This window comes from Anomalospiza imberbis, chromosome 7 (assembly GCF_031753505.1).
Source record: "Anomalospiza imberbis isolate Cuckoo-Finch-1a 21T00152 chromosome 7, ASM3175350v1, whole genome shotgun sequence".
NCBI classification, from domain to species: Eukaryota; Metazoa; Chordata; class Aves; order Passeriformes; family Viduidae; genus Anomalospiza; species Anomalospiza imberbis.
In genome coordinates, this window is record NC_089687.1 from 36272315 (window position 1) to 36300188 (window position 27874).

General features: G+C 50.9%; 1 protein-coding gene across 4 annotated transcripts; it reads right to left on the reverse strand.

The window, feature by feature from the left end:
* MLPH (melanophilin) lies at positions 1–26025 on the reverse strand. 4 transcript variants are annotated; one of them, XM_068196649.1, is made up of 17 exons: positions 25482–26016; positions 21357–21578; positions 20124–20260; positions 18658–18696; positions 17981–18075; positions 17158–17286; positions 15401–15587; positions 13584–13735; positions 10119–10202; positions 8164–8355; positions 5545–5730; positions 3557–3712; positions 3357–3449; positions 3093–3158; positions 2901–2958; positions 1235–1332; positions 2–889 (listed from the first exon to the last, which is right to left on the reverse strand). In XM_068196649.1, exons 1-17 carry the CDS (start codon positions 25712–25714, stop codon positions 863–865), a joined length of 2154 nt encoding a protein of 717 aa, XP_068052750.1. In that variant the 5' UTR covers positions 25715–26016; the 3' UTR covers positions 2–862. The 4 variants fall into 4 exon arrangements, with proteins under 4 accessions (XP_068052751.1, XP_068052750.1, XP_068052752.1 ...); XM_068196650.1 differs by lacking the exon at positions 10119–10202 and having other exon boundaries at positions 1–889; positions 25482–26025; XM_068196651.1 differs by lacking the exon at positions 5545–5730 and having other exon boundaries at positions 25482–26002.
* Positions 26026–27874: the final 1849 nt, after the last annotated feature.

Sequence of the window (27874 nt, forward strand, 5' to 3'; positions counted from 1 at the left end):
GAGCACCTACACTCTGTGTGCTGGGGTTCTGTATCTTGCTGATACAGCCTCACATGCAGTGGAGATGTCTTCAAGAGCTGAAAAAGCAAACCAATATCCCCAACAAGCCCTCCAGCCTTTCCTCCCACTTCTCTTGCCACCGCTCCCCTCAGGCCTCGCCTCACTCCCATCCCCTGATGGCCACAGCTGCTTCAGGCTGGTGGCAGAAGCCTCAGTGGGTGTTTGCACGGCATGGGGCAAAGAGCAAGGGCTCACTGGGAGGGGACCCGCACTGATCTCATCCTCCTTTGCTGCTCAGGGCAGGGAAGCAAAGCTCCACGGGACGTGGCGGGGAATTGGGATCAGCATCGGGATGTGAATCCCTGCACTGGGATGCCTGGGTCCCTCTTCTACCTGGGGTACCCCAAGGGCATTCCACACTCACTGTCAGCTTCTGTCCCTGCTCACAGCAGCCTGCGAGAGAGCAGGGACAGGCACTGACAGCTTCCGCCAAGCGAGGGCTGTCCCTGCCCCGTCCCTGTGCTGAATGTCACACTGACACCCAGCTCCCCCCGAGGTCGCTCCTGCTCTGCACCTCTCTGGTCCCCTTGGCTGACCCAGTACCAAAGAGCTGCCCCAACCCAAGGTCTCATTCCAGCATCCTCCCTTGAGAACCCCTGGCCATGTGCTTTGCTCCTCTTCCCATCAGCTCCCAGCAAAGCCTCCTGCCCATGGCCTCTGGCTTCCTTTCTGTCCAGGGTTTTAGGGAGAGAGGGGCTCAGGAGAAGGAGAAGAAAGTGTTGCAGGGAAGGCTGTGAGAGGCTTCGCTTTGCTGAGGTCTTGTATCTTCACTGAAATGCGGTAGCAGGAAGGTCCCCTCTCCTCAGGACAGGTGGGTCATCACAGGCTTCTGCAGGGCACAAGAAGGAGAAACCTCAGCCCACCACCATGTCCATGCCACCCTAAGCCAACCCAGCATCTCCTTATCCCTTCCTAGCTGCCACTGCATGGAGTGAGTCCCTGCCCCATCCCACGGACCACGCAGGCAGCGGGAATTCAGAGATGTTCATCTTCTCTGGGGCTCGTGGCATCCCCGACCTCGGGGGGTGGTGCCCGGGCGTTCCTGCCCTCACCAGACAGCATGGGGGGACCAACACTGAGAGCTGAGGGCTCCACCAGCTTGAGGAGAAAGTGGGAGAGGACAGGTCCCAGAGGAAGCCAGGCCAGCAGCCCTCCCGTGGGGCTGGGTCCGTACCGCAAAGAGCCGCTCCACCCTCCTGTTCTTGCCGTTGGGGTTCCTCTGCGTCAGCGAGCCGCGGTACACGGAGTTGCGGTCAAAGGAGTCATCAAAACCTGCAGGGAGGGAGGAGAGGTGGGCAGCAGCTCCTCACCCACCTCACCAGAGGGTTCAGCGGCCCACCAAGTCTCTTGGGATTGACTAATCCCCCTCTGGCTGCAGGTTTGGATGCATCCCAGCACTCCCCTCTCCGGGAGGGTGATGGGGAGCGCTTTGGTAACGAGGAGACGAGAGCTGCTGCTGCTCAGCTTTCCAGAGCCCTGCGTGGGCTGGGTCAGCCTGGGTCACCTTTCCACACTCTACTCTGGAAAGCTCTGTGGTACAACAAAACCCCAGCCTGGGAGAAGGTCTCGGCTCTCACTGCCCCAGCCTTGAGACTCTCTTGACCTGTTAATTCATCTCCTCTCCTCTGCCACCAACTTCCACCAGCTGCACCTTTTCAGGCCCAACTTTCCAAGTCACTGCCCGGCCAGGCAGGCAGTCAGGAGACCAAATCACCCCCTGGCCCAGCCCAGGCACGGGGGATTAGGTTTGCCTGGTGACGTCTGTCCCCATTGCACTTCCCTCTATCTCCTCCCAGGGCTGCCTTTATCTGCCTGCCCTGTGCAGGAAGGAGAGCAGATGACTCCTCCTCAGGATGAGGACAAGGGACCTTTCCACCTACCAGCCCCAGCCTGGGGAACAGCACTGTTAATTGTCTGTGTGAATGGGGAAACGCCGCTCTACCTCTGTAATAAATTATCTTTCCCCGCTTCCCTCCCTTCATCTTCCATTATATGGAAGGAGAGCCACTCTTTCTGCCTTTAAGCTTGTGAGGACAGATAAGAGAGAAATAGAAAAGTAATTTCCTAATAGGTCTTGCTGATATTGGTCAGAATGAAGCATTTCCAGTGATTGTCCCCCCACCACACCAGCTGCTGGGCCAAGTTTCAGGTCACCATCTACTTTGAAGCTCTCCCAAGCTGCTGTTTGTCCATAGCTGGGCCCTGGAGGGCTTCTTGCCTCCCAGCAAAGACCAGTGGCTGAGTCAGGTGGGCAGCAGGGTCAAGATTCACAGAGCCATGGAATAGTTTGGGTTGAAAGGAACTTGGAATCCCCTCTTGTTCCACCCCCTGCCATGGGCAGGGACACCTTCCACTAGACCAGGTTGCTCCAAGCCCCATCCAGCCTGGCCTGGCACACTTCCCGGGGTGGGGCATGCCATCCAGGGAAGAATACCTTCCCCAAGATGGCCAAGCAAGGGAGAAATTGCTGTCAGAATAGAGGATGGGCTTAGGCGAGGCTTTGAGACCTAACAGGCCACGGGATGAAGGCACACAGGTGTCTCCCTGGACTGTGGGGTGGCTGCAGAGAAGTCCTGGTTTTGGGAGGACTCAGCCACCTCAGCCTGATCTCTGCTCTCCCATCACTGCCCCAGCCCTGCCAGCTGCTGCCTCCTTTCCCAGTTACCCACCACAGGTGTCCCCTGTGGCTGTCCTAGAGCAGGCTGTGAGCACAGGGAAGGGGAGTCCCCTGCAGACACACAGCTGGATGCAGAGGGGGAGAGAGAGGAGCAGCATCCCCCAAAGCCCAGCCCAGCCACCCACAGGTGCCCATCTCCCACGGGCAGGGCCGTGGTCCTTACTGGTGATTTCCAGGGGACTGTTGAACTTCCTCCTGAACCTCTGCAGTCCGGGCATTGCCTGCAAGAGAAGGGCAGCAGCCTGCTGTGGGGAAGGGATGGGAGGGCAGAGGTCTCCACTGAGGCCACTGCTTTGATGGCAGCCCCCCTTAATGCTGTGCCACAGGCACAGCCTGTGATTAGACACACACTCACTTTAATGTCATCCAAAGACTCCCCAGGACTGCTGCTGGCAGGACCAGGAGAATGGAGGCAGGCAGCCTGTGGACAGAGGAAGGCAGAGGTGTCTCTGGGGGTGCAAGAGGAGGCAGACACCTCAGTCTGCCATGGCAGAGCACCAGGCAGCACGGGGAGAGCTGGGAATGGCTCAGCAAGCCAGGCAACCCTTCCCAGCACCCAGGGGCAGCAGCTACAGCTCAGGGGAGCAGGTACCTCACAGCCACCACCCTCCATGCTCACCTGCACACTCGACTTCTTCTTTGCCTTTTCCACAGACTTCACTGTCAGCCCTGCAGCAGACAGAGCTGCAATTCGGGATTCGATATCTGATATCTTTAGAAGGAGGAGAAAAGACACACAGATGGTGGTTGGAGAATCCATCAGTGGCTTTGTTTGCCATCAGTGGCCAGGCAAAGCATCTGTCAGGGTCAGGCCCTCACCTCACTCTCTGCCTGCTGCACCTGAGCAGCTGCTGAGGCCACTTTGTCTTCCAGCTCTGACAGCTCCGAGTCAGTAGTGCCACTGTGCTGAGCCCCTTCCTCAAGCTCCTTCAGGGACTTCTCAAGCTGGTAGGTCTTTCCAGCAGTCAGGTACACCTGAAATACGGCAAAAGGAAAAATTGCATTGAGGAATTAATCTTCTTGGAGTTCTCCTCTCCTGCTGTGACTGCAGCCCCAGATGCAGCAGCTCCTGCCACTCTGTTTTGACTGCCTTCTTGCCTTGCAGCACAGACAGTACCAGTCAGCTCTGACACAGCTTTTCTTCTCATTTTCTCCCTTCCCTGGGCTTTTTGAGAGCAATTACCAACAGTGTGAAGTGGTAAGAGGCTCGGTGGGAACACAAGGAAGGACCAAAACTCAGTGACCTGCTCGGGAAGGAGCAGCGCTTTGTGCCTGTGCTCAGAGGGAGAGCAGGTACCTGCAAACCAGCTCAGGCTGCTGTGTCCTGTGAGGGCAGAGCTGGGAAGGAGACTCTCCAAACCTGCTCAGTCTGTTTTAAGGGTGTCTGTGTTGCTGGGAGCAGGGTCAGAGTAGGGCAGCCTTTGCTGCCTGGAGAAGAAGGGTAAAAGGATCTATCCCAATAAAACCTCTGGTTTTACTGCCACTTGTGTCCTCCCAGGTAACTACAAGGACGCATGTCCAAGCAAGGCAGCTCAGGAAACATTAACACATCAGTGTTCAGTCCCATCAGATGATCAGATGTGGCCACTGTTCTGCTGAGTGATCCCAAGATCTCCGTACTGCTATGGCAGCTGCTGCTCCTCCAGCCCTCTCAGCTTTCCCTGGGCTGGGCATTGTGCAGAGCTGCCTGGCAGGAGCCCTCTGCGTGCACTGAACTACAGCCCCTCCACCCAAACCACAGCACCACGCTCCCAGGGGTCCCACCCATCCCAGGGCAAATCCGAAGGCCAGGCACCACCCAACCTGAGTCACAGGGATTTGTTGTTGGCCCATCAGACTCTCCCAGTGCCCTCCAAGGTGGGTGACATGCCTTGCAGAGAACAGAGTGGCCAGCCAGCTGTGACTCAGCCAGGATCCCCGAGGGAGTGGCAGGATGACACACACCTCCCAGGGCCATTGTCTACCCACCCCTGACCAGAGCTGACAGCAGCAGCAGCAGCACTAAGCCCCACGTTCACATCCTTCCCAGCTCTAGGCCCTCTCCTGGGAGAGAGGGAACCCCAAAACCTTCATGCATCCAGCCCTCTTCCCCTGGGATACTGCATTTGGCCAGAAAGCATCCAGGTGTTGCAGCTCCCTGCTTTGACTTATAAGCTTTCCCCAGTGAGAGATGAGCCACAGAGTGTGTCCTAAAACCCTGCTCCCAATTGCAGGACATTCCCTACAGCAAAACCCGACCACCCAGATGGAGATCCAACTCGTCTTTGAACTGTTTCTTTGGAGCTTGGTACAGGGCACTGTGGATGCACAACGTTTCCACAGGGAATCAATTCCTATGGGTTTATGGTGGCTAAAAAAGCTGTCAGTGCTCCGGGGTCACACAAACCTTGCAGGGGGATTGAGCTCTGGCTGTGAACTTGTCACCTGCATGAGCCCATCAGCCCCAGGCACAAGCAGCCTTAGTGAAGAGGGGGGTGATGCTCATAAACCCCTTGATGAAACACACAGTGCTGGGGAGGAACTGAAGGGAATGGGACACAAGTTTTGCTGGAGCAGGGACTGCTGAAGTCCAGCAAAGCCATGCTACAGCAAGGTGGGGACCACATTCATCACCCAGGAACCAAGGGAAGGAAAGCCACAAGACACAGCATCTTCTTTTGCTGTTGTACCATCCTCTAAGACCAGACTTTTTAATCCCTCTGCTGACCATCCTTTCAGTGCTGACCTACCCCCTTAACAAGCAAAAATTTGGGGGGATTCCTTTGTGTTCCCACCCCACTCTGCCCAAAAGCTCTGGGGAGCCTTACATTTTCCTCAAGCTCCCGGTACACTTCGGCCACATCTTTCCCATCTGGCAGGCCTGGAAGCTGCCCCGCAGGGAGGGCACAGCCCTGGCTCTGTCCATGCACCGACTCCCACACTGCTGCCTCCGTGGCGTTTATGGCTCTCAGCACTTTGGCCGTGATCTCACTCAAAGCCTGAGCCGACGACCTCTGCGAGAGCCAAAGCACAGGGAGGGAGGGAGGGGAGGGAAAAAATATGGATGTTATTTGAATGTGGTGTATAAAACAGCACAAGCCAGCGGGGAGAGGGGCACCAGACCTCCAGGAGCTGTGGGAAGAGGAAGGAGTGGTAATTAAGGGGCTTACACTGCTCATGAAGGGCTCTCCATCAGATGGATACGGCAGAGCTTTGATCTCAGCCCGTGCTTTCTGCAGGATGGCTGTGACAAAAGAGGTCACCTCCAAAGGCTTGGAAAAGAGGTTATGGAGGGATGCTTCACTCACTGGAAGCACCTGGCCACCTGAGGGCCACTCGGTTATGCAGCAGTTAAGATCTAATTGCAGCATATTGCTTTACACCTCAGCGGGCCTGAACGGGGATGCAAACAACTCCTTGAGTTTGTGGCAAAAGAACAAAAACAACCTGACCCCATAAAATGATTGTATTGCCACACCGCCAGAACTTGGGGCTAATTATGTCCTCTCTTCCCACCCCAAGGAGCACTGATGGCAATCATGTCCCTAAGTGCTGCCCTGGGCTTGATGAGGTGCTAAACACGGGTAAAAATGGGCCCAAGAAACTCAGCACATCTCTCCCAGCTGATAATTCCCTAGAAACCAAGGAGAGGGGGGTGACATATGTGCTGGTTGTGTTTACAGCTGCACATATTTCCGGGCAAGCTGTCCTGCAGAAAACCAGCTAACTCAGTCCAGATGACATTTTTATCATTTTATGGTGCCTTCATGGTACAGCAGAGTTTTTTCACATTTTCCATTAGGTTTGTGTGCTTCCATCACAGTGCTCCCCCAGTCAGAAGGTTTCCCCTTGACTGGAGGAACCTCATATCCAAAATCCCTCATAATCAGGTCCAAAACCTGGACCTGTTGCAAGTATAAGGAAAGTTGCTGTTAAACATCATCCATGCTGACAGCCTTTAACCAAGGCTGGTCCAGCTACTGCAGACATTTCTATCTCAATACACCTGGGGCAAAGAAAGGGCCTGGGGGCAAAGAAAGTGGCAAATCTGGGGGATCCAGGCTTCATTTCATAAGAAACCAGAATCTTACACTGATACCACACCAACAGTCCAGGGTTTGAGCCTCTGTCTGCTGCAGATCAGCAGCTCACACAGAAACTAAGTCACCTTGGCTTGGTGAGTTACCACTAATCTGCACTTACTTAGAAATAGTCATGAAGATGATGCAGATTGTTAATCCAGGAGAAGTTAAGTCTGGCTGCAGCAACCATCTGAAAGCAGCTTTCAGGAAAAAGGAGGCAGCAAAGGATGCTGTGGGTAAGGATGCACTGCTGCTCCAGTGGCAGTGAGAGCACAGCAAATGGGGCCCAAACCCACCAGGTTTTGTGTTGTGAGGAACAAATGCTCATTAAAGGGAGACTTCATGGCACCATGAAAGTCACCACAGCCTCGGATGAATGGAGCTTTGGAGGAGAGGAGAGGAGAGGAGAGGAGAGGAGAGGAGAGGAGAGGAGAGGAGAGGAGAGGAGAGGAGAGGAGAGGAGAGGAGAGGAGAGGAGAGGAGAGGAGAGGAGAGGAGAGGAGAGGAGAGGAGAGGAGAGGAGAGGAGAGGAGAGGAGAGGAGAGGAGAGGAGAGGAGAGGAGAGGAGAGGAGAGGAGAGGAGAGGAGAGGAGAGGAGCAGTGTGCTGCCTGCTTCCTTTCTTTGCCAGCATTTTGGAGCAAATGCACACATCCCCCTTCCACAGCCAAGGCAGGAGGGAGGGGATGAGCAAACCAGCCCACGGAGACCCAACAGGGAGTGCTGACCTCTTCATCTGTACTAATGGATTGTCTTGGAACCTCTGCACAACTGGAGACATGCTGCTGTGATCTGTCCTCCTCTCCCTGACCCCTGTCCCCACGGGTCACCCACCATGGAGTAGGGACAGGAGTTAGCAGAGAGGTGGAAATGCAAGAGATGCTGACCTAGCAGAGTGGAAGTGGGATCAGGGATTTAGGGACTCAGGAGCACTGACAGGTGTGGAAAAGACATTTCAGGCTGTAGCAGGTGCCTGACAAAGCTGCTGGTACTAAATCATCACTGAGCTTTTCTCCCACCCCAGGACTCTTCTCCATAGTGACTTCCAGATGCTGGGACAACTCCTTTAAGTAGATGTGGAGGCTGTGTACCTCTCCATGACAGGCAGTAGCCTGCAAGAACTCTCAGAGGCTTTACTTTTGACTCTTGGCTGAGACTGGGAGAGCCTACAAGGAGAAATGTTCAGATCTAACCCCCTGGCACTTCCCTGTCCCTTGACATTGTTAAAGCAGACACAGACACAGCCCTGGTGGAGTTGTGGGACAGAAGAAGAGTCACATTTTCATGGTGTAAAACCACAAACCACTGAGAGCAGGAGGAATCATGGATGCAGCCTGGAATGATGTGGGTGGTAGGGCACAGATTACCTTTCGAACATCCCTGGCCATGGCATCGCTGGAGGAATTCATCTCTGGTTTCTTTGCTCTCTTCTCTTCTTCATGCTCCTCCTCGTCAGAAGAGACTTCTTTATCACTGATGTTGCTGGCTAACTCCTCCAGCTTCCTCTTCAACTCCTCCTCCTCAGCATCGGGATCAGTGTGGGACTCTGGTGCCAGAGACTGGAAGAGCAGAAGAAGGGAAAGGTGTGAGAACCTCCTGTGGTAGACACGGGGCCTGCCCAGGTCCAGACAGGCTCACCAGGCAGAGGAGCTCAAGGAGTGTGACCACAGAGGGGCTTTCAAACCACCCAGGGAACAGCAGAGTGCAGCGAGCTGCGCTCCAGCTCCTCCCTGAGGAACACAAACCCTTGACCTAAAGAACCTGCACTCCCATTTTCCCCACGCACAGAACCTGCTCGGTTTTCTCCGTGGAAAATTGCCTTCCCCCCATCCTTAAAAAGGTGGGCATGAGGGATTTGGGACCAAAAATCACCACATTTTATTTAGGAACCATGGCATGGCTGGTGGTTCTGAGGGCAGAGATCACAGCAACCTAGAAACAAGGTCCACCAGGGAGAGGGAAGCAGCCATGGGAATTGCCACTCCCTGAGGTAACTTTTGGAACCTCTGGATAATCTCATTTGGGATGAGAACCTGCACATCAAATTTCCCTGTAGGATTGAGGGCAAATTGCCACCCACCCCCGTTGTTAGGTGCAATTCATGGTAGCTGGAGAAGAATCCTGTTAAACTCTCAGGCACCGAAAGAGATCTCCAGAAGTGCCTGAACTTGCTGACCCCTGCATTAAGATGGGAATACAATTACCTGCGTCATACCTGGTGGGGTTTTTTCTGAGCTGTTTTTTAACAGCCTCCAACAGCAGCATCTGCAGCAGGCAATCTTTTCCCCAGGCAACCTATTCTGGGGCTCTGCTATCCTTTCTGCTGGAAAGCTTTGCTTTGTAGTTAACCTTAGCTGAGGTTAACTACACAGCTGTTTAGACCCACTGCCTGTGCTCTGATTAGCCCTGGATATGGGAATAAAGTGTGGGAACCTGCCACTGTGAAAACCTCTTACTCCCTTGGTTGGGTTTACTGATGGAAATCCTGAATGATTAAAATTGTGGCCATCTTCCTCTGAGAATTTTAGAAAAAAATGGAGAAATTGCATTGTTTCATCCATGCTTGGGGGCTTTGCCCATAATTATCATCATCCAGTCTACTGAGCCAGAGTGGTGATGGGTTCACATGAAGGAAAAGAGTGCATAGTCTAAAATTAGAAACCCAAAAATCAATGTTAAGCGGTCTAAGTATTCACAGATTCTACACTGTTGCTCAGCTTTAACTTAATTTAGCTGCTTTCTTCCAAGTTTGATGGCTTGGTAAGATCAGGGCAGCTCAGAAGAGATATAGAAATGCTCCTTGACTCAGCTCTCACAGTCACAATAACCTAGTTGAGTGTCCCATGATTTCAAATGAGCTGTCACAGCTCTGCAGATACAGACACCACCTAACAAAACTCCTCAAATTAGCACTTCATGAAGTATCAGCCTGAAACCAAATTTTCTTTGTGCAGAGGGGGCAAGGAAGGCACTTGTTTGCACAGGGTCTAAATGAGTTGAATTTCCTGCAGTTTCTGCCCTGCCATGCAATGTTTTCTAAGGCACTCCATCACCTGGAACTGGAGAACAGCCTCCAAGGCCAACACAGAGGAGTGAACTCAAACAGCCCAGGTCATTGTGGCACTTAGGGACAGGGTTCAGTGAAGGACTTGGCAGTGGGAGGGAAATGCTTGGGCTCAGTGATCTTAGAGGTCTCTTCCAACCTAAATATTTCCATGATTTTGTCTATCCCTGCAGTGCTGGCTGCTTCAGAGAAGCCTCTGCAGTGGCCAGGGAGCAGCAGAGCCCACACTCCATCCCTGCAGGATTCCTGCCCAGTTACCTCGTCAGGGCGCGTCAGGATTTTTTCCTCCAAGCGGTTCAGCACGCGCTCGATTGCGGACATGCGAGTGTTGAGTTCATGGATCTACAGGAAAGGGGAGAGACAGAGAGAGAGGGAAAAGGAGGAGAGAACAGACCAGCCACCACTGCCAGGACAGTGAGGAAACAGTGCAACCAGCAGAGGAAAGCAAGCAGCAGGACACTGCCACTGTGGGCAGAGTTGAAAGACATTAAAAAATAAAATCTTCTAAGCAATGTCTTAAAAATCCCAGTAAGCTCCAGGAGGTGCAGAGCAACCCCAAATCTGGAAAACTCCAAGCAATGCCGAGCTCCCAGCACAAGGCAATTCCCACCAGCTTCCTGGAGCTTTGATGCAGTGAATGTAAAACCCCATCACCAATAAAAGCACCAGCCTGTAATAAAGCCACTCATCTCACCATCATTCCCATGCTGCCCCAAATTGAAGCCAACATCCATTTTCACTTCCTACTAACATGTTTTTCAAGCTGTAACCACCCCATCACACGCCTGCCAACACAGTGGTGGAGAGGAAGGGGGAAGAGGGCATGAAAAAATCCAAGTAGAAAAACCGAACCTGAAAGTTTTCCCCACCGCTTTGAAATTTTCTGACTTCTCTGTGCATTGATTTACCCAGATACTCTCCCCTCTCCTGTCCCTCACTCTTCTGACTAAAATGGGACATGGAGAGAAGGGCAGAGAAATCAAAGTCAGAGAGAATCCTGAAAATCAAAGAGAAGTTACTTCCTGTGCTCAAGAGCCCAGACAAACCTTTGTGGTGGGGGTGGATTTGGTTAGGCATTAGGAAGGAATTCTACCCTGTGAGGGTGGGCAGGCCCTGGCACAGGGTGCCCAGAGCAGCTGTGGCTGCCCCTGGATCCCTGGAAGTGTCCAAGGCCAGGCTGGACAGGGTTTGGAGCAGCCTGGGACAGTGGAATGTATCTCTGCCCATGGCAGGGGGTGGGATGAGATACTTTTCAGATCCATTTAAACCAAAACATCTCTATGATCTATGATCACTGAAAACATTAAAGGAAGTTATTTTTTCCCCTTTAGAAATTGAAGTTTTTCTTTCTTTGAAAAAAACCTAAGTCTCTTTCCTTTGATCCAGACAAATAAAACATAAATGATGATAAATATTGCCTGTTTTATGACACCACCAGTGCATCACTGCTGTTCTGAGTGGCTTCTGCCCATTCAAAGGGGAGCAAGCAGCAAAAGCAGTAAGCAGAAGTGGTAACAAAGAGATGTGAGGGGCAGGCTTTGTTTTTGTAACAATTTCCATCCTCTCACTTAGTCTTTGTGCTTGTCAGCCTTTGATTAATTAGACCCTCACAACAGCTAGGGATGATTGCATCTGCTTAAGGGAAGATGAATATAAAAACCTGGCACCGTGGAGAGCAGAGCTGTCATTACCACCCCGAACTGAAAGCATCTCCAAGCAGCATTAAACCCCCTGGCAGGAAGCACTTCAGTCCATTGCTAAGTGGTTTTTCAGTCCTGTCTAAGGCCTGAGTCTTGCATGGCTCCCAGTGACAATGAGAAGCCTCTGATGAGCCATCAGCCTCAGAGATGGTGACAAACCAGGAGTCACCACTGCCCTACCTCCATAAGGAAGAGGCTGGGAGAGATCAGAGCCTGAAGCACGGGCTGCTGTTGATATTGATGGCTATCTACCAGGACAGGAGCTGAAAAGCTTCATTCTCCTTCCCAGTCAAGGCTGGCTTTAATGCAGGGTGGTCACCCCATTAGGGCACATCTCCATCAGGGACTGGGTCACCCTGCACTTCTCCCAGTGTGACAAAGGCTGGCAAACTGTGCTCTGCATTAAAACATTCAAGGGGAATAAGCTTAAAGCACAGCCCACAACATCAGGTAGGGGAAACTACGCCTTGCTGCTGAGGAGGGAGGACAGGTTACTCTACCCAAGCCCCTGACAGAAGCTTTATGTAAAGAAGAGGAGCCAGAGAGCATCAAAGCTTTGGGAATCCAGAACCACTGAGCTCCCTTGAGGTACAGCAGAATGGCTTCTGGGGAGAAACTTGGTAAATTGGAGCTATTCCTTGTGGCTTGGTCCTGTTGCTACCTGACTTTTAAAAACCTAAAGGCAAAGACCCACACAGGTACCATTTCAGGGCTTCTTTTCGTGTCTAATCAAGTTTAAGTGCTTTTTTAAACAGAGTTTTTCTTTTTTTTAAGTTTTGTTCTTGAACCTTCAGCTCCTGGAGTGACAGGACTAGGGAACAGCCCCTGATTAGTTAGAGTTGGGTGAGGATCAAGCTGGGTGGAAGGATGGTTGCTGGCTGTAAACACATCAGCAGCACAAAGGGCAGGGAGGATGGGGAGCTATTTAAGCTAATTAGCAACGCTGCCACAAGAGCAAATGGGGGTAAAGTGGGAGTGAGAAGATGCCTCGTAACCATTAGGGTGACAAGGGTCCCCACCAGCCTTCCTCCAGGTGTCAGGGAACAAACCACAGCCCGATGTGGGAGCTTTTCCAGCTCCTGGAGGAAGTCGTGGGAGGCGTTGGTAGGAATTTGGGCCCATTTCCCCACTGTAAAGCATGGTGCACATTTCATGCCTAACACAGCGTGGCCTCATTAAGGACACCCAGTCCAGGGTTCTCCCATTTACTGCTGGCTGAGGAAGGAAAAGCATTTGCTAATTAAAACATGTGCCCACAGAAGTAAATGACAAAGAGAAGCTTTGCCTGCCCAGGCACAAGAAGTGTGGTGCCGAGGGATGGTTGTGGTCACAGATCTCACACTGATTACCCAAAGAGGGGTCCAGGACATGCCAAATTACCACCTGTGAGACTGGAAAGTGATTCTGCCCCTGAATCTGTAGCCAAACACCACCCTGCATTTTGCTGCTCATGAGATCTGAGGAACCAGATCAGCTTTACCATCCTCACTGCCCACCACTGGCAAAGGGAGCACCAGGAACAGCAGGTCCTTGCCTGACAATTAAAACACAAGCTTAGATCCTGTTTGACACCTTTCTTTAGACTGTTCCCCCCGTTACCATCACTCAGGAGAGGTATGTGACAGGTCATCCTGACCCAGTCCTACCGAGGCAGGAACACACTGCAGAGGAAGAGAAGGATCTTGGTGCTTATTAAATATCCATCTCCAGACCTCCATCTAGTTATTAAGCACTGGCACATTCAATTTAAGCAAGCCTTTCTGGAGACACAAGAACCCACAAGTAACTCAGATTAATAAGGACAAGCTGGAAAATTAGCAGCAACAAAGGCAGGTTTGTTATTGTGATGGCAGCATGGGCCATAGAAGCACCAAGCAGTGCCTGGTTTTCTTTTTGCTGTGACTGGAAAAGCACACCCCAGCTGGCCATTGCTGCTTCCCTTCTCCTCTGAACCACCCTGCACCTTGGAGGCAACAAGAGGGACGTGGCCACGGGCTGGGTGTCAGCAGAGGCTGTTTGGTACCTGGTTGGAGGAGTGGCTGATGTTCTCCTGGGAGGAGGCTCTGTTCCGGCGTTTGGTGTGGTGGGCTGGGAGCTGGGCTCCCCTCACGTCCTCGTCGGAGGTGTCCATGTCGGCCGAGTACCGGGCCCGGGGCGGCTCGTTCCAGGGGATGCCTTGGGGAGAGAAAGGTACAAGGCATTCACAATGGTGCCTCAGCTTTTAGCTTTTCTATTTTTCAGGTTCTGTGCTGCTTTAGCGTGCACTTCTGAGCTTCATATCAGGGGATGGTGAGCTCTCTTCACAGAGCAGGGAGACAAAACAATTCCTTCTCTGGCTGGGGACCAAGGACAAATGATCCAGATCTCAGGCCCAAGAGCACAAACAATGGCAGAATGAAGAGAGAAAAACAAGCAGGATGGGACTTCATAACCTAAGCTGTAACTGGACAATGAACTCCAATATGCAAATGGAGCAGAACTTACAAAAGTGAGAGCCCTCGTGACCAGTTGTCCATTTTGTGACCATTTTTGGGTTCACATGGGGTGTAGCCCTGGCTGGGCTCTTGTGCTGCCCAAGGTGGATCCATTGAGGCCTTCTAAAAAATCCCTATTTTATTCTTTAACTCTGTCTGGCCTCTGTTCTAGGTCAGCCTTCACAGGGCATCAACAGCCCTGAGCTCCTTCCTGGACATCCATCCTTAAGACAAGCAAATAACGAGGCATTTCCCCAGATCAGACTTCCTACCCTTTGGCAGGAGGTGCTTCTGGAAGCCAGACCAAGTTTCAGGATGGACCAGGCTGCAGCTCCACATGCTGTGCCCACACAGCACCAAACACAGCAGGAGCCCACACAAGGCATGAGGAGCACCATCTTTGCTCTCATGCCCTGAACAGCCTCACCAAAAAACACCACTGCCTTTCCAATTTTGTAGGAGCCCAGGTTTGGACGCTGCCCTTTGCACACTGCCCAGGTGCTGGAAGATGTTTAGGCTCAGGCTAGAGAGGTACCAGCCTAGGATGGAGCATTTAAAAAGAGTGCAAAGTCTCCTGTGTAAAGGATAATTTAAAATGAGACAAAAAAAATGAGAGAAAATAGAATTAACATGCCGGGGGACCTTGCTGCTTTGATGCTCCAGCAGGACTTGGAATGGGAATTTAAACAGCCATGTTAAGGTCTACCCAGCATTCCCAAATGTCCTGAAAATACAATCAGGCCGCTGGAGACACAGAGGACATATTCTACATTTGCATATGCACAAGCCAATATCTATCCCTCCTGGCTCTGCCATCCCTGCAGGGAAAACAGAGGTTGTAAAAGGCAAATTCTGCCTCTTAGAGTATATTTATAGACTCACAAATCCACAGATCATTTAGCCTACCCATGCACCCTGCCCAGCTAAAAGGATGCCACTTAGGAACCTCCAGTTCTTGTCCAAGTCCCCTAAAAAGTCAAAGCTTTCTGTAGTCACAACACCCTTTACTAAGGAATTTAACTCTGCCCACAGCAGGAAACACATCCCATTTTTTCTAGAAGTGTCCATTGGATTGTATCTAGTTTCTGCCCTGGAAATCACCAGAAGGTATGAAAGGGATGGACACCTTAGGAACAACCCCTTTGGCCTTGTTGGGAACAAGATCAGCCCTTTTACAACTAAATAACATCAGCCAGATTATTTCCTAAGAAAAATCCCTTTTGCAGACGGATAACTTGTGTTGACCCTCTTGGTGGCTTTGAGGTTGCTCAGAAAAAAATACCCCAAAGATGTTTTCACTTTGGTCCAACACCTGCAGCCACTTGTCCCAAGAGGATACAAGAGGAACCTGGACAAGAACACTTACCAGGCTTTGGGTTTCTTTCCAGGCTCCTCCTCCGTGCGTTGACGGTGAGCCGAACCTCGGTGCTGAAGTGCTGCTCCGGAGCGCTCACCCCCGGCTCCTGCAGGACATGGTGGAACACCAGGTCTGCATCCGTGATCCTGGAATCCTGGGAGCCATCTTCAGCTGAGTTGGGGAAATCTGGGAAAGACTGACAGTTGAGGATGCTGCTGAGCAGCTGCCCACAGAGATTCCACTTGTGTGACCCCACCTGTAGTGCTGCCTCCAGCTCAGGGGCCCCCAGAGTAGAGAACAATGTGGAGCTGTGGCTGCCCCTGGATCCCTGGAAGTATCCAAGGCCAGGCTGGGCAGGGCTTGGAGCAACCTGGGATAGTGGAAGGAGTTGGAATGAGATGGTCTTTACAGTCCCTCCAACCCAACTTGTTCTAAGATTCTACAACTCCTTGTCTCTCCCGACCTTCACTAAGAGATCCTCTCTTCATTCTCCAATATATGCATGAATTGACCTTTTATAATGCCAATTATATTTATATAAAATATAAAAGTTCCTAATAATCCCATTTAAAGGCTTTGCCTGGCTGCTGAACCCTGAGCAATACTTCCCATCACTGCCAGGGGGCACTGGTAATTTTTACAAGCACAGAGTTCCTTCAGCCAGACTGCAAAACTCTCTGATATTTTAAAATACCATCCCCTTCTACTTATTCAAACAGCCACCTCCTCAAATAATTTGCAATCCATAAATCCAGTTTGACAGAGACCAACCCTCACACTGAATTCTGCTACAAAAAGAGGGGAAAAAGACAAACAAAAAGAGGGATCTAATTCTCTCCCCAACATTCTAATAATTTTGTGTGGAATTGTGCAGATTTATTTATTTAAGTTGTTGTTATGGATCTCAGCACATCCTATTTCTACCCGAGAATAGAGTTTAATTACAGCATTCTTAAAAAGAAGGAGCTGTTTAATGCTTTAAAAGTGCAGTTTCACCAGGAAAGGCAAACAAGAGGGCCCAAAAAGCTGGACCTGAAGCCTCTCAGGCTGGAAGACCGTTTGCCACACCCAGGGTCACCCCATCTTTGTTCCTCCCCAGAGCAGGAAGGTGGGGTTGGTCAACCCCTGGCCCTAGGTGGCATCACAGGGCACAGCTCATGGATCTGCCTGAGTCTTGCTCCTGGCCAGAAGCTCTGGATACTAAGGCACATCTAGTCTCCTATTTAGAAGCAACCAGCATTCCTGCAGTTTTTGTCCTGCCAGCGTTCATCCCTCTGGCTGGCCCTCACTCACCCTGGCTCTGTGGGATTCATCTCAACCTCACAAGGTGTACCTCATGGAGCTGCTGGCCAGCTGTACCCCAGTGCCACCACATGGCAAACCCAGCCCCAAACTGGATGGGAACATGGGAGAAGAACCTGATTTCATTTAACCCCTTGAGCACTGAACCCGCTGGAAACCAGGGTGTGTCCCCTAGCCTTGGGACAGCACAAGAAAATGATTGTCTGCTGAGAGCAAGGAAATCTGCAGGGAGACAGCCAGAGAACCTCTTGCTGTCTCGTCTCAGCACTCATCCTCACTTGGATCAGATGTCCTGCTCCTGACTTGGCCTGAAGCAAAGGACTTCAACTGGAAGAAGAGATTGCAAGCAGCGATGGGAATGGGGATTGGCACTATTGCCTCCCAACACCGGCTGAAGGAGCAGTGATAGCAAGCAAGGAGAAGGAGGAAGAGAGGAAAGGAACCCCCCAGGAGTCTCCCAGTACCTGGAAAGCATCTGGGCTGCTGGCTGCTGGAGAGAGCTGCACAGACTGGCGGCGAGACTGAGCAGAGTAATCCGAGTCCAGTTCGAAATCAAAGGGGTGCACAGACAGCAGCCGCTTTGTCTTGCACATCTTTAGCACAGAAAGTGCAAGAAAGGCAAATTCAGTGTAAGACACAGTTGACCTTGAGGAAAGGGGGAGGGAGGACCTTTCTCTCCTTAGTTTGCTCTGCTTTTTGCAGAGAGAATTTGGGCCTGACGCTGTCCTGCTTGAAGGGAGCCAGGTACAGTGTGTGCTTGTGCTAAAGGCAAGGAAAAGTGAGTTCCTAATTTCCACAGCCTCTGGCTCAAGCAGAGCTGCCTTAAGCAGAGTGAGAATCTCTGTCCTGGTTTATAAAGGCACTGTGGGAAAGCTGAGCCAGGTCACAGCTCAGAGAGAGATCCAGGTGACTCTTTTGAGCCCTGAAGCATGTCCCCATCCTCAGAGGAAGGATGTTGCACACAGATCTCTCTGAATATTTGGAAGGTCATTAGCAAAAAAGCCCAAAGCAGGTGGGTTCTTATTATACAGGTAGCAGCTGGGATGTTTATATTAATTGGTGATGTCCATAGTGTTAGGAGTGGGTCTTTTTTCCAGACCACAAGTATTTATGATGTTTCTGACATGGTTGTTTTTACACAAACTGGGAGAGGAGCTTTTCTCAGAGAAGAAAATCAGAGGGAAAGGTCCAGTTTTGAAAGTGGCACAGAAAGCCACCACCAGCATCACCTAGAGCAGGCTAGGGGCACAGAGTGAGTCAGTGGCAGCTCCAGAACCCAATACTTACTCTGCTGTAGCGCTCTGCTTCAGCCCCACGAAGGGCGTTGTTTTCCTCATCGCTGTCATCCCCGGCGTCACAGCTGCTGAGCAGCTGGCACTCTCCTGGAGGGGACACAGGCAGCAGGTCAGTCCCCACCCTGGTGGTCACACCAGTGTTCCTGCAGGCGAGGCCATGCTTCTTACATGGGGTGGAAAAGCCCAGATTAGAAATAACTTCTGAATTTTTTTTTTTTTTTTCTGCTGGCCTCTCATTGCTTCCCCTGCCAGATGTGCACCATCACAGATGTGGAAGTGAAGGGGCACCTGCACCAGAAAGCACCCCGAGGTCCACCTGGGTGACTCCAGTGCTTGAAGGTCAGGAGCTATTCCTGATTCCCATCAGCCAGCTCTTCTGTTTGTCAACGACCCATTGCTCTGAGATAACGAGTGCTCGCAAACTTCAAGTTTGGCATGTAACTAAAAGTCCTGTTGTATCCAAATCTACCCTTAGAGACCTCAGATGTACCACAATGCAGGGGTTGAGCACTAGAGTCCATCTCCATTGCAGTGTAGGAATGTCTTCCCCGGTCTGACCACTCCAAATCATCCCAGAAGTGCCCACAGCTGGGGGGTGTGAAGACATAAAGATTTTGGAAACCTTGCTTGAACTGCAAGCCCCCTACTGTAATCCCCTTTTTTACTTACTGTTAATGTCTGGCAGGCTATAAACTCTGTCATGAAGACCTAAACAAAAAGAAAAAATGGTGGGAAAAATGAATAATCACATTTTCTTCCTGTTCCTTGAGCAGAGAGCAAGCCTCAGAGCCATGGCTAACTGGAATTCTCATTCTCTAGCCCTCACAAGACAAAATGGTTAAAAAGGCTCTTTGGAGAGAACAAAACAGGCGCTTGGAGACAGGACTTGACTTTTAAAAGTCAAAGAGCTGCTCACCACTGCTTCCCCAGGCTGATGCAACATGCCTGGGAGCTGCAGGGGGAGGCACAGCAAACTGCAGATGGCTGGAGATACATCCCAGGAGAAGATTTTTGCTTGCTTGAGGGTCAAACCAATTCACTGGTGTTAATGAAGTAATAAACAACAAAAACATTTCCCTTTGAAAAAGGCATCAGAATCTCAATTTAAAGCAGCCCAAGGCGCTGTTACCCTCATGCTTGGTTGGGTTTTGTGTGCTCTGATGCATTTTTGGTCCAAACAATGCATGGATTGTCTCTCAGTCCATTAATTCTTTTTGCTGCTATTTCTGCCATGAGTGACCTGGCTAAAAGAGTGATTGGAGCAGTTGAATCAGGTCATGTCAATGGTATGCGTGCAAACTTTTCTGTGGCTCCTCAAGATGGGAATAAACTCCACCTTGGCTTCCAAAGGAAACAGGCCAAGGAGTAGGAGCTCTGTAACAACGAGGAGCTGGTTAGTAATAATGCTATATTAATATAAACACATATTTAGGCACTCTTGGACCAAAATCAGAAATATGGAGGGTCCATGAAGCTCTGAAGAAAACAGTTATGGTGACAGGTAGCTTACCAATTTTGGCACAGTTTTGTCAGTGCCGGGGATAATCAGGTTGGCTGTAAAAATCATCGGGTCTTGGATAAAAAAATGAGGGCTGGCTTTATCCTGCAGGTTAAACTAGGGTTAATTCCACAAGCTCTGTGATGAAAAGACCAAAAATAAAGGAAAAAAACAAAAAGAGCTGCAAATATATGTACTTACAAACTGCAGGACGTGGGACTTTGAAAATTAAACATAAGGCATAAGGGAATTTTTTTTTTCATTGAAAGGGTGGTCAAGGAAGTGGTGGAACCACTATCCTTGGAAGTGTTAAAAAAAAACACATGGATCTGGCACCTGGGGATGTAGTTAATGGTGGTCTTGGTAGTGCTGGGTTGGACTGGATGATCTAGAGGTGTTTTCCAACTATAATTATCTTACATTCTCCAGTCTGTGGTAAAAACTTAAGACTTAACAGTAGAAAAGCCATCAAAAACACCCGCTCTGTGATTGAACGAAGAACCCTGAACCTCTGCTTCCTCCCTGAGATGTTTTGAGCAGTTTTGGTTCCCCACGACACTCAGAGCAGCATCAACACTGCTGCACCCCGAGGTGGTGCAGCACAGATTCCCCACGAGCTGCAGTGGCCATTCCTCACCCAGAAAGGCAGAGTTGAGCCCCTGGCCTGGCTGCAGCCTGCCATAGAGGGACTGCAGCACTTTGGCACTTCCAAACCTCTTGAAGCGGGACCGCACGTGCTCGTAGTACCACTCCAGGGAGCCGATCTTCACGATCCTGCCCAAAGAGAGGAGGCACACCCAGGTGAGCAGACCCACACCCAAAAAGCTGTACCTTAACAAAAACACAGCATGCTTTCATCTAAAAGGATGCAGAGTTTGGGCAAGTCTTGTTGAGCCTCATCACCTTGTGCCTCAGAGCAGAGGAGTGAGGAGTGGTGTTCCCAGGGGCTGATATGGGAACTGGAATTCTTTAACATATATGCTGGTGACATGGGCAATGGGATTGAGTGTTCCCTCAGTTCACTGGCACACCAAGCTGTGTGGTGCTGTCACATGCAGGGAAGGAATGACACTCAGAGGGACTGTGACAGCCTTGAGAGGTGGGGCCCTGAGAAACTCATGTGGTTCGACAAGGCCAAGTGCAAGGTCCTGCCCCTGGGTTGGAGCAATCCCAAGTGAATACACAGGCTGGGTGGGGAATGGATTGGGAACAGCTCTGGGGAGGAGGACTTGGGGGTGCTGGAGGGTGAGAATGTTGTCAAGAGTCAGAAATGTGCACTGGCACCCAGAAACCCCCTCGTGTGCTGGGCTGATCCCCCAGCATGGGCAGCAGGAGAGAGGGGAATTCTGCCCCTCTGCCCCAGTCAGTTAAGACCCCACCTGCAGAGCTGCCTCCAGCTCTGGGGCCCCCAAAAAAAGGACATGGAGGTGGTGGAACAAGACCAGAGGAGGCCACAAAGGTGCTCTGAGGACTGGAGCCCCTCTGCTCTGGATACAGGCTGGGAGAGCTGGAGGTGTTCACCTGGAGAAGAGAAAGCCTTGGGGAGACCTCAGAGCCCCTTCCTGTGCCTAAAAGGGCTCCAGGAGAGCTGGAGAGGGACTTGAGGCAAGGGCTTGGAGTGACAGGACAAGAGGAATGGCTTCCCACTGCCAGAGGGCAGAGTTAGATGGGATATAGGGAAGGAATTCTTCCCTGTGAGGATGGGGAGACCCTGGCACAGGGTGCCCAGAGCAGCTGTGGCTGCCCCATCCCTGGAAGTGTTCCAGGCCAGGTTAGACTGAGCTCTTCTGGAAGGGCAGGGGGTGGAAGGAGATGGACTTTAAGGTGCCTTCCAGCCCAAACCATCCTGTGATTCCCTGAGGAGCAGCACCTGGAGAGGCGGCAGGGATCACAGACCCAGCCCTGCTCCTTCTTGTTGTAGCGGCTGCAGTTCTTGCAGGTGTAGAAGTGGCAGTCCAGGCACTGCCGCTTGCTGTTCAGCAGGAACTTGAAGGGCTGCAGGCAGTGCACACAGTGAGTTTCGTTGAGGTGGGACTGATTGGTCAGGAACTCTCTCTTGCTGCTCTCCTGGTCGATCTTGCATTTCAGCTCCCTGTAGAAAACACCCCCAAAAACTTGAGTTTGTTATCATCTCACTGCAAACACTCACATGGCAAAGCCCATCATGCCGCAATCATTTCAGGAACGATTTTCCAGGGAACATTGCAAGTCTGCAGCTTGTGGAAACAGCTGTAGGGCAAATCTAATAAATAACATATCACGAGTTAAATAAGCTAACAACAAAGTGGGCTCCAGTTTCAGGATGGGTAACTGGAGTTTAATATTAGATTTAATTTAATATTAGAATCACAGAATATTCTGAGTTGGACAGGACCCACAAGGATCATTTAAAAAAAAGTGATTGTGGCAAAACCTGTCCCGTTTGTTTCACAGGGTGTTTATCATTAATGCCAGGAACATCGGGAGAGCAGCTCTTCTCAAACCCTGTGGCTGTATCCCAACATGACATAATCTTCAAGCCTGGAGTCCTGCAGGGAATTTAAATCTTTCTGGAATTCTTAGTTTTAAAAAGGGGAAAAAAAAGAAAAAAAAATCTGGGATTATAAAGGATTAAAAGGGGTTTTAATATAGTCCTACAGTACTAAAAATTCAGCAGAAAACTTAATAAAGTTATGTGCAACAAGGTTCTGGCTGTTCAGAGGATGCAGCAGGAGGAGGTGCTTGTGACAATCCCATGAAAGGGAAGCGCTTTCCAAGAGCACCTTCACCTGGCAGTGCTTCCCTGCAGGCTTCCTTCACTATCCAGAGCTGGCTGCCAGAGCAGGTCCCCACTGGAAAGACTGTCTGCATGAGGCTGAGGCCCCAGCACCAGCTGGGGACAGCCGAGATACCTGCCAGGCTGGTGGGGCACCCTGCACTGCCCAAAAGCTCTCTGTTTGCTGCCCGTGCCACGCACCACCTCAGGCATGTTTGCCTTTGGGGCCATGGCTGAGAGGAAGATGTTTGACTTGTAGGGAAGGTCCTAGAAAGTTGTTTTCTGTCTCTAGATAGGGTTAGGAAGCTGTGTTTTCCAGAGCAGAAGTCAGCTTGGGTTAAAACCCTCAAGCAATCAGGTCTGGAGGCTGCTTCAGGATCACAGTGTGGACCACGAGGCACTGGTGATGCTCCCCGTCCCGCACTGACGCCGGTGTGACCACAACAGGAGCCTGGCTGGCCCTGGGAGCAGTGGTGTGGCTGGCAGTGGGAAGGGCAGGCATGTCAAGCAAGCCAATCTCTGTTTAATCAGTTTGCACATTAGGGCTCAGCTTTTGATTTTTTTTTTTTTCCAAGGAAGAATTTTCTGGCCAGCTGGCAGCCAGCACACCGCAAGACACATTTTTTGGTGTCACTCCTCTCTTTGTGGTCACGCAGGAGCGACACAAACTTGCATTTGCATCTGGGAAATGTAAAAACCAGCATAAAGACAGAAAACTGGGCACCTGGTTTGTATAATCCACCCTTCACTATCCTAGCAGTGATTTGGACAAACTGGTGCAAATGTCCCAGCAGTAAATTTAAGTGACTTCTGAAAAGAAACCCTCAAATAGAAAACCCTTGGGTTGGACTCTGTACTCCTTTTCCACTCCCGTGCTAAGGCTGTTGCCAGCAGGATCCAATCTTTTTTACTAGAACTGCTTTTTCTGGTTCCCAGAGACCGGTTGGATCTCTTCACCTCTCCGCCCTCACCCACCAGACCTGCCAAAGGAAGGAAGAGTCTCAGCCAAACCAGTTTAAAACCCGCAGGAACCGCATGCCTCTTGTCTCCTCTTGCTAGCAGGAGCACCAGCCAGCCCCTTCCCTGCTCTGCTCACGGCAGGATGAACAAATCTGTGGTGTCAGGATGCCAGCTGCAGCAGGACTGGACCTACAGAGCTCCAGGAGAGATGCAGGGAGCCATCCCCCAAAAATGGGGTTGTGGGCATGGATGTTTCAGGAAAGAATCAGGAAGAGGCCCCTCAAAATGGCCATTATTTAATTTTTTGGGCAAAGCATTGCCTTCACATGCCTGTGCAGTCTGTGGCCAGCTGGAGCCTTTGTCCCTTGTTGGTGAATAGCTTCTGCCAAAAACAAAATACAGAGAAGCAGCAAAAAGGGAAGAAAAGGGCCAAGATGAGGAGGGGGTGGACAGGATATTTCTTCAAGGCTGGCAGGTTGAGACAAGCCCGGTGAATAGAAAAGTAAATGAATAGAAAAGTAAATGAATAGAAAAGTAAATGGGACTGGTCAGAGCACAGAGTGAATGGCTGCAAGGTCTCCCGTAATGTCACATCATGTCCCAGCTTGTTACAGGCAGAAAATTCTCGTGTAGCTCCATGTCCAGCACTCAGGAATGTGGCATACTTTCCCAGGCTGGTGGTCTGGTCTGTTGCAGAAATTATTCAGAAAGTACAGAAACTTCTGTAGTTCAGAATGCTTAATGCCAGCACTCTGTAGGGCATTAAAGAAGATTAAAGAAGAAAATATAAATGAGAAACCAGGGAAAATGGTCCTTAGGAGGAGAGATAGCAGCTGGGAAGGAGCATCCCAAGACCTTCCCTCATCCTGCATCTCCCAGAACATGGTATTCAATTTGGAAGCTTCCTAGGCATCAGAGAGGACCCAGATAAGCCAGTCTGGCGCCAAGGTCGAGTAAGGAAGGAATTCACCTCGCCCAATTCTTTGCTTCAGGGCACAGCAAAGTAGGTCTCCACCTCCTCCCTCCAGGCTGAGCTTAGATGCATCACAAGGGAGACATTCACTCTTTGCAGGGTGATAATTTTTTAAATACCCCTGTCTGATCTCCTTCCTGCTCTTCAGAGCTACCAGCAGAGGAAGGCAGTAGATGATGATATTGAATTATCTCTGCCTCCCACTCAGGCTGGTTTTTCTTAGGCAAAAAAAAAAAAGTAATCAGGGCGATGAAAAATACACAACTGAGAGTTTCTTGGAGCCATTGGTGTAAATGGAGAGGGTCCCATGATTGAAAGGTTTTGGGGGATGCAGATATACCAAACTGAGGATGGCTATCACTCCTGACCCCTCCTTTTGAATATGATAGAGGAACTAATGAGCTCCTGGTCTCCAGGCATTGGTATCAACACCAGCTCTGGTGCATAAAATTCAGACCTGGGAGGGTCTGAGGGCACAGAGGGAGTGCAGCACAGCCCAAATCCAGTCTGAGGGCATGGACCATCCCTCTGGGATAATGATAACTTGGACAGACCCTGAAGACGGTCACTGCAGCTTCTTGAAATATGTTAAGGCATTATTAAGTTCAGCATCTGATGAAGTTCATGAACAAAACCTGAACCCCTGTGATTAATCAAGCTCAAAATTTTATCTGATCTGACAGAACATTTTTTAAACAGCACTTTCATCCAACACCCTGTTTATAAGGATTTAGTAGTTCATAGAATTTGCTGCTCCAGTGACTTTTCAGTCTTTTCCCAATCTGTGGGCCCCTAAAATCTTTCCAGGACAGCACAGCCCCTGGTATTGCGTATTTAAGGCTACTAAAATAGGTTTACTAGTAGGTTTACTACTCCTCTCAGCTATTTTTTCAGGATTCCCAGGACCCACTGAACAACTCCTGCCGAAAAAAAACACGAGACCCATCACATGAAGCAAAACCAAGGGAGCCAAATCCCATCCTCTGCTCCCGGGTGAAGCCTGCCCTTGAGAGCCACACCAGCCTCAAGCCTGGTATTTCCTGGTACTCGTCCCCATAAAGTGCGGCGGTGTCACCGATCCGCATCGCTGCCGGTGGCACGGCGCCAGTTTGCACCTTTGCTGCCCAAATGCGTCACCTTGCCGCTGATAACGTAATCTATTAACCGTGTTTGACTTCCACAGCCCGGTCTCCTGCCGCCCCTCCTCGCCCACAGCCTCAGCAGGTTGTTTTATCCCTACAGCCCACGGGGACCCCAGGTTCTGGCTGGCTTGCCCCCACCTCAGGGACCGGAGAGCAGATACTCACTCCAGCCGCTCCTCCTCTTTTTTCCGCAGATCAAAGTCCCGTTGAACGACTTCCCAAACATGCTTGGCTTCTTCGTCGGTGAGCTTGGAGAGGTCCAGCTTCCTGCCCATCTCGTCGCGGCGAGACTTCAAGCCGATCCCGTTACTCGCTCCCCACGAGCGCTCGCTGTCCCGTACCCTGGGATGCTGCTGACGAAGGGGGAAGAGCTCAGCCCCACCTCCGCGGCTGCCCATATAACCGGGCAGGGGCAGAGCTGCGGGCAGGCCAGCCGGCTCCTGCCAGCACCGCAGCCGCTCTGCCGGGCGAGCCTGCCCGCGGAGCCGGCCGCCGAGCAGGGCTGGCACGGTGCCTATCGGCTGCGGGGACTCCTCGCCACCCGGGAGGGCGGCCCTGCCTTCCCCCGGGGTCCTGCCCGCAGCTGCAGCCGCTCCAGACCTCGCCCGCCTGGCTGGGGCTACGGGAGATGTTTACTCTGCCTGCCTGATGCAGGGTGTGCGAATGAAAGGGAGCCTTCAAACGCCTCCCCGGGGAAGGCCCGCCACGGGCTTTGGGAGGGAGCGGAGCATCCCCGGGAGGAGCTGTGCCTGCACGCCCGGGAGGACAGGCTCCATCGCGGTGGCTCCTGCCCCACCAGGATGCTCTGCTCCCCAGCCCGCTCTTCTGTGTCTCATCTCATTACACAGATTTTGCCCCTAGCAGCAGTTTGTGAGGAAAACTTCAGCGCATCTGGCTTTCCCCGCCTCTCCCCCCGACCAGAGACTAGCGTCCTGCATTGCTCTCACAGCAATTTGGGCAGCTGAGCTTTGCTGGTGGCAAACAGCTTAATTAGGACGCAGCACTTCCCTCGTTTGCCGTGAGCAAGAAAAGACGGTTTGACAGGATTTAAGAAAAGTGCTAAATACACCACATAAGCAAAGAGATATAAATTGTAATATATATCCGACTGCCGAGGCTATTGTCTTGCTCAGTAAAACACTCCCTCTGTGTCTAGGGATATTAAAGTAAACCCATTTCTCACCTTCTCCAGAGCAAATACTGATGGTACTCTGTCTTTTTAATTTTTTTTCCTCCTCCCTGACAGGAATGTAAACAGGGAGCAAGACCAAAGAGGAAAACTTCTGCCTGGTGGGACTAAAATCCCTGTTGCCCACCCAGGGGTACAGGGAATTGTCCACCCTGGTAACTCACTTGAAGCAGAGATTAGATTAAACTCCATGAACAGAGCCAGAAAAGCATTTTGAACCCGAATTAGGATGGATTTTGTGCAGGAAAGGTGATGACTACAGATGCGGGGTTTGAGCTTGGATATCGGGAATGCATGATCTTCTCTGGAAGCCAGAAATTGATTTCCAGCTCCTCGTCCAGCAGAGGTCCCGACAAAAGCAATCAGTTTATTGGCAGGAGCCAGATATCAGTCGGGCAGGTCCTTATGTAAGCGTGTTTGAGAGCCCTTGCGCCCCACTGCATCCGAACAGGGAGCGGTCAATAGCTACTAATTAACATCACAACGAGCCCCTGTTCCAGGGCCTCCCGCTCCAAGCACGCCAGCAGCTCTGACCGCCCTAGATCCCAATACATTCTCCTCCAAAAGGAAAAAGGGGTTGCGTTAAATCAGGAAGATGTGGCCTGCTATGCAATGAACACGGGGGGAAAAATGCAGGTGTTCAGCAGTGCCAATACCCCTTAAAAGGGCCGGCTTAGCCAGAAAACCACCTCAAGGGAAATGTCTCGGATGCAGGAATAAATTCAAAGTATTCAATTGGCAAACTATTGCCTGGGAACAGAATCTCTTTAGGAAAACTCTTCTCCCTCAGCTCACTGGTGTGCATAACAGCAAAGATATAATTGTTTTCTTTTTTTTTTTTTTTTTGCCCTTTTCCCTCTTTCAAAGCAGTTTGTTGGATTTTTAGCAGTTCAGACCCAGCAATCACCAGCTTCCAGCAATCCTCTGCCTTAAGGAGGATAATTAAACCTGCCCACCCAGAGCTCCCTCTCCCATCACAGAACCGTGAATAAAGGCTCCCAGATCTCACAAACTCATGCAAAAGAAAAAAAAAAACCAAAAACCAACCAAACAAAAAAACCAACCACCAAACCACACACCCAGAACCACTCAGGCAGACACTGTCACATGGAAGCCTTCAAAAAATATGTGGATGTGGCACTTGGGGACATGGTTAGTGGTGGAACTGGCAGTGTTAGGTTAATGGTTGGAGTCAGTCTTAGAAGTCTTTTCCACCCTTTATGATTCCAAGCTGCAGGGCCAGATGATGTTATATATCTGCCCAAGTGTCCACCAGCCCCTGCAGTGACCACACATGTGTGGGGTGGCAATCAGGAGCAGGGATGTAAAGGAAAAGTTTCGTGTTTCCTGTTAGCTGGAGGCTCAAATG

What these genes read in the sequence shown, in the direction of transcription:
- MLPH (XM_068196649.1), bottom strand. Translation starts at nt 25,714, where the DNA reads ATGGGCAGCCGCGGAGGTGGGGCTGAGCTCTTCCCCCTTCGTCAGCAG. An exon ending in GCAGCCCAGATGCTTTCCAG is followed by an intron (nt 15,588 to 17,157) that starts GTACTGGGAGAC and finishes CTCAACTGTCAG; the next exon opens with TCTTTCCCAGATTTCCCCAA. An exon ending in TCCTGACGCGCCCTGACGAG is followed by an intron (nt 8,356 to 10,118) that starts GTAACTGGGCAG and finishes CTGCTCTTCCAG; the next exon opens with TCTCTGGCACCAGAGTCCCA.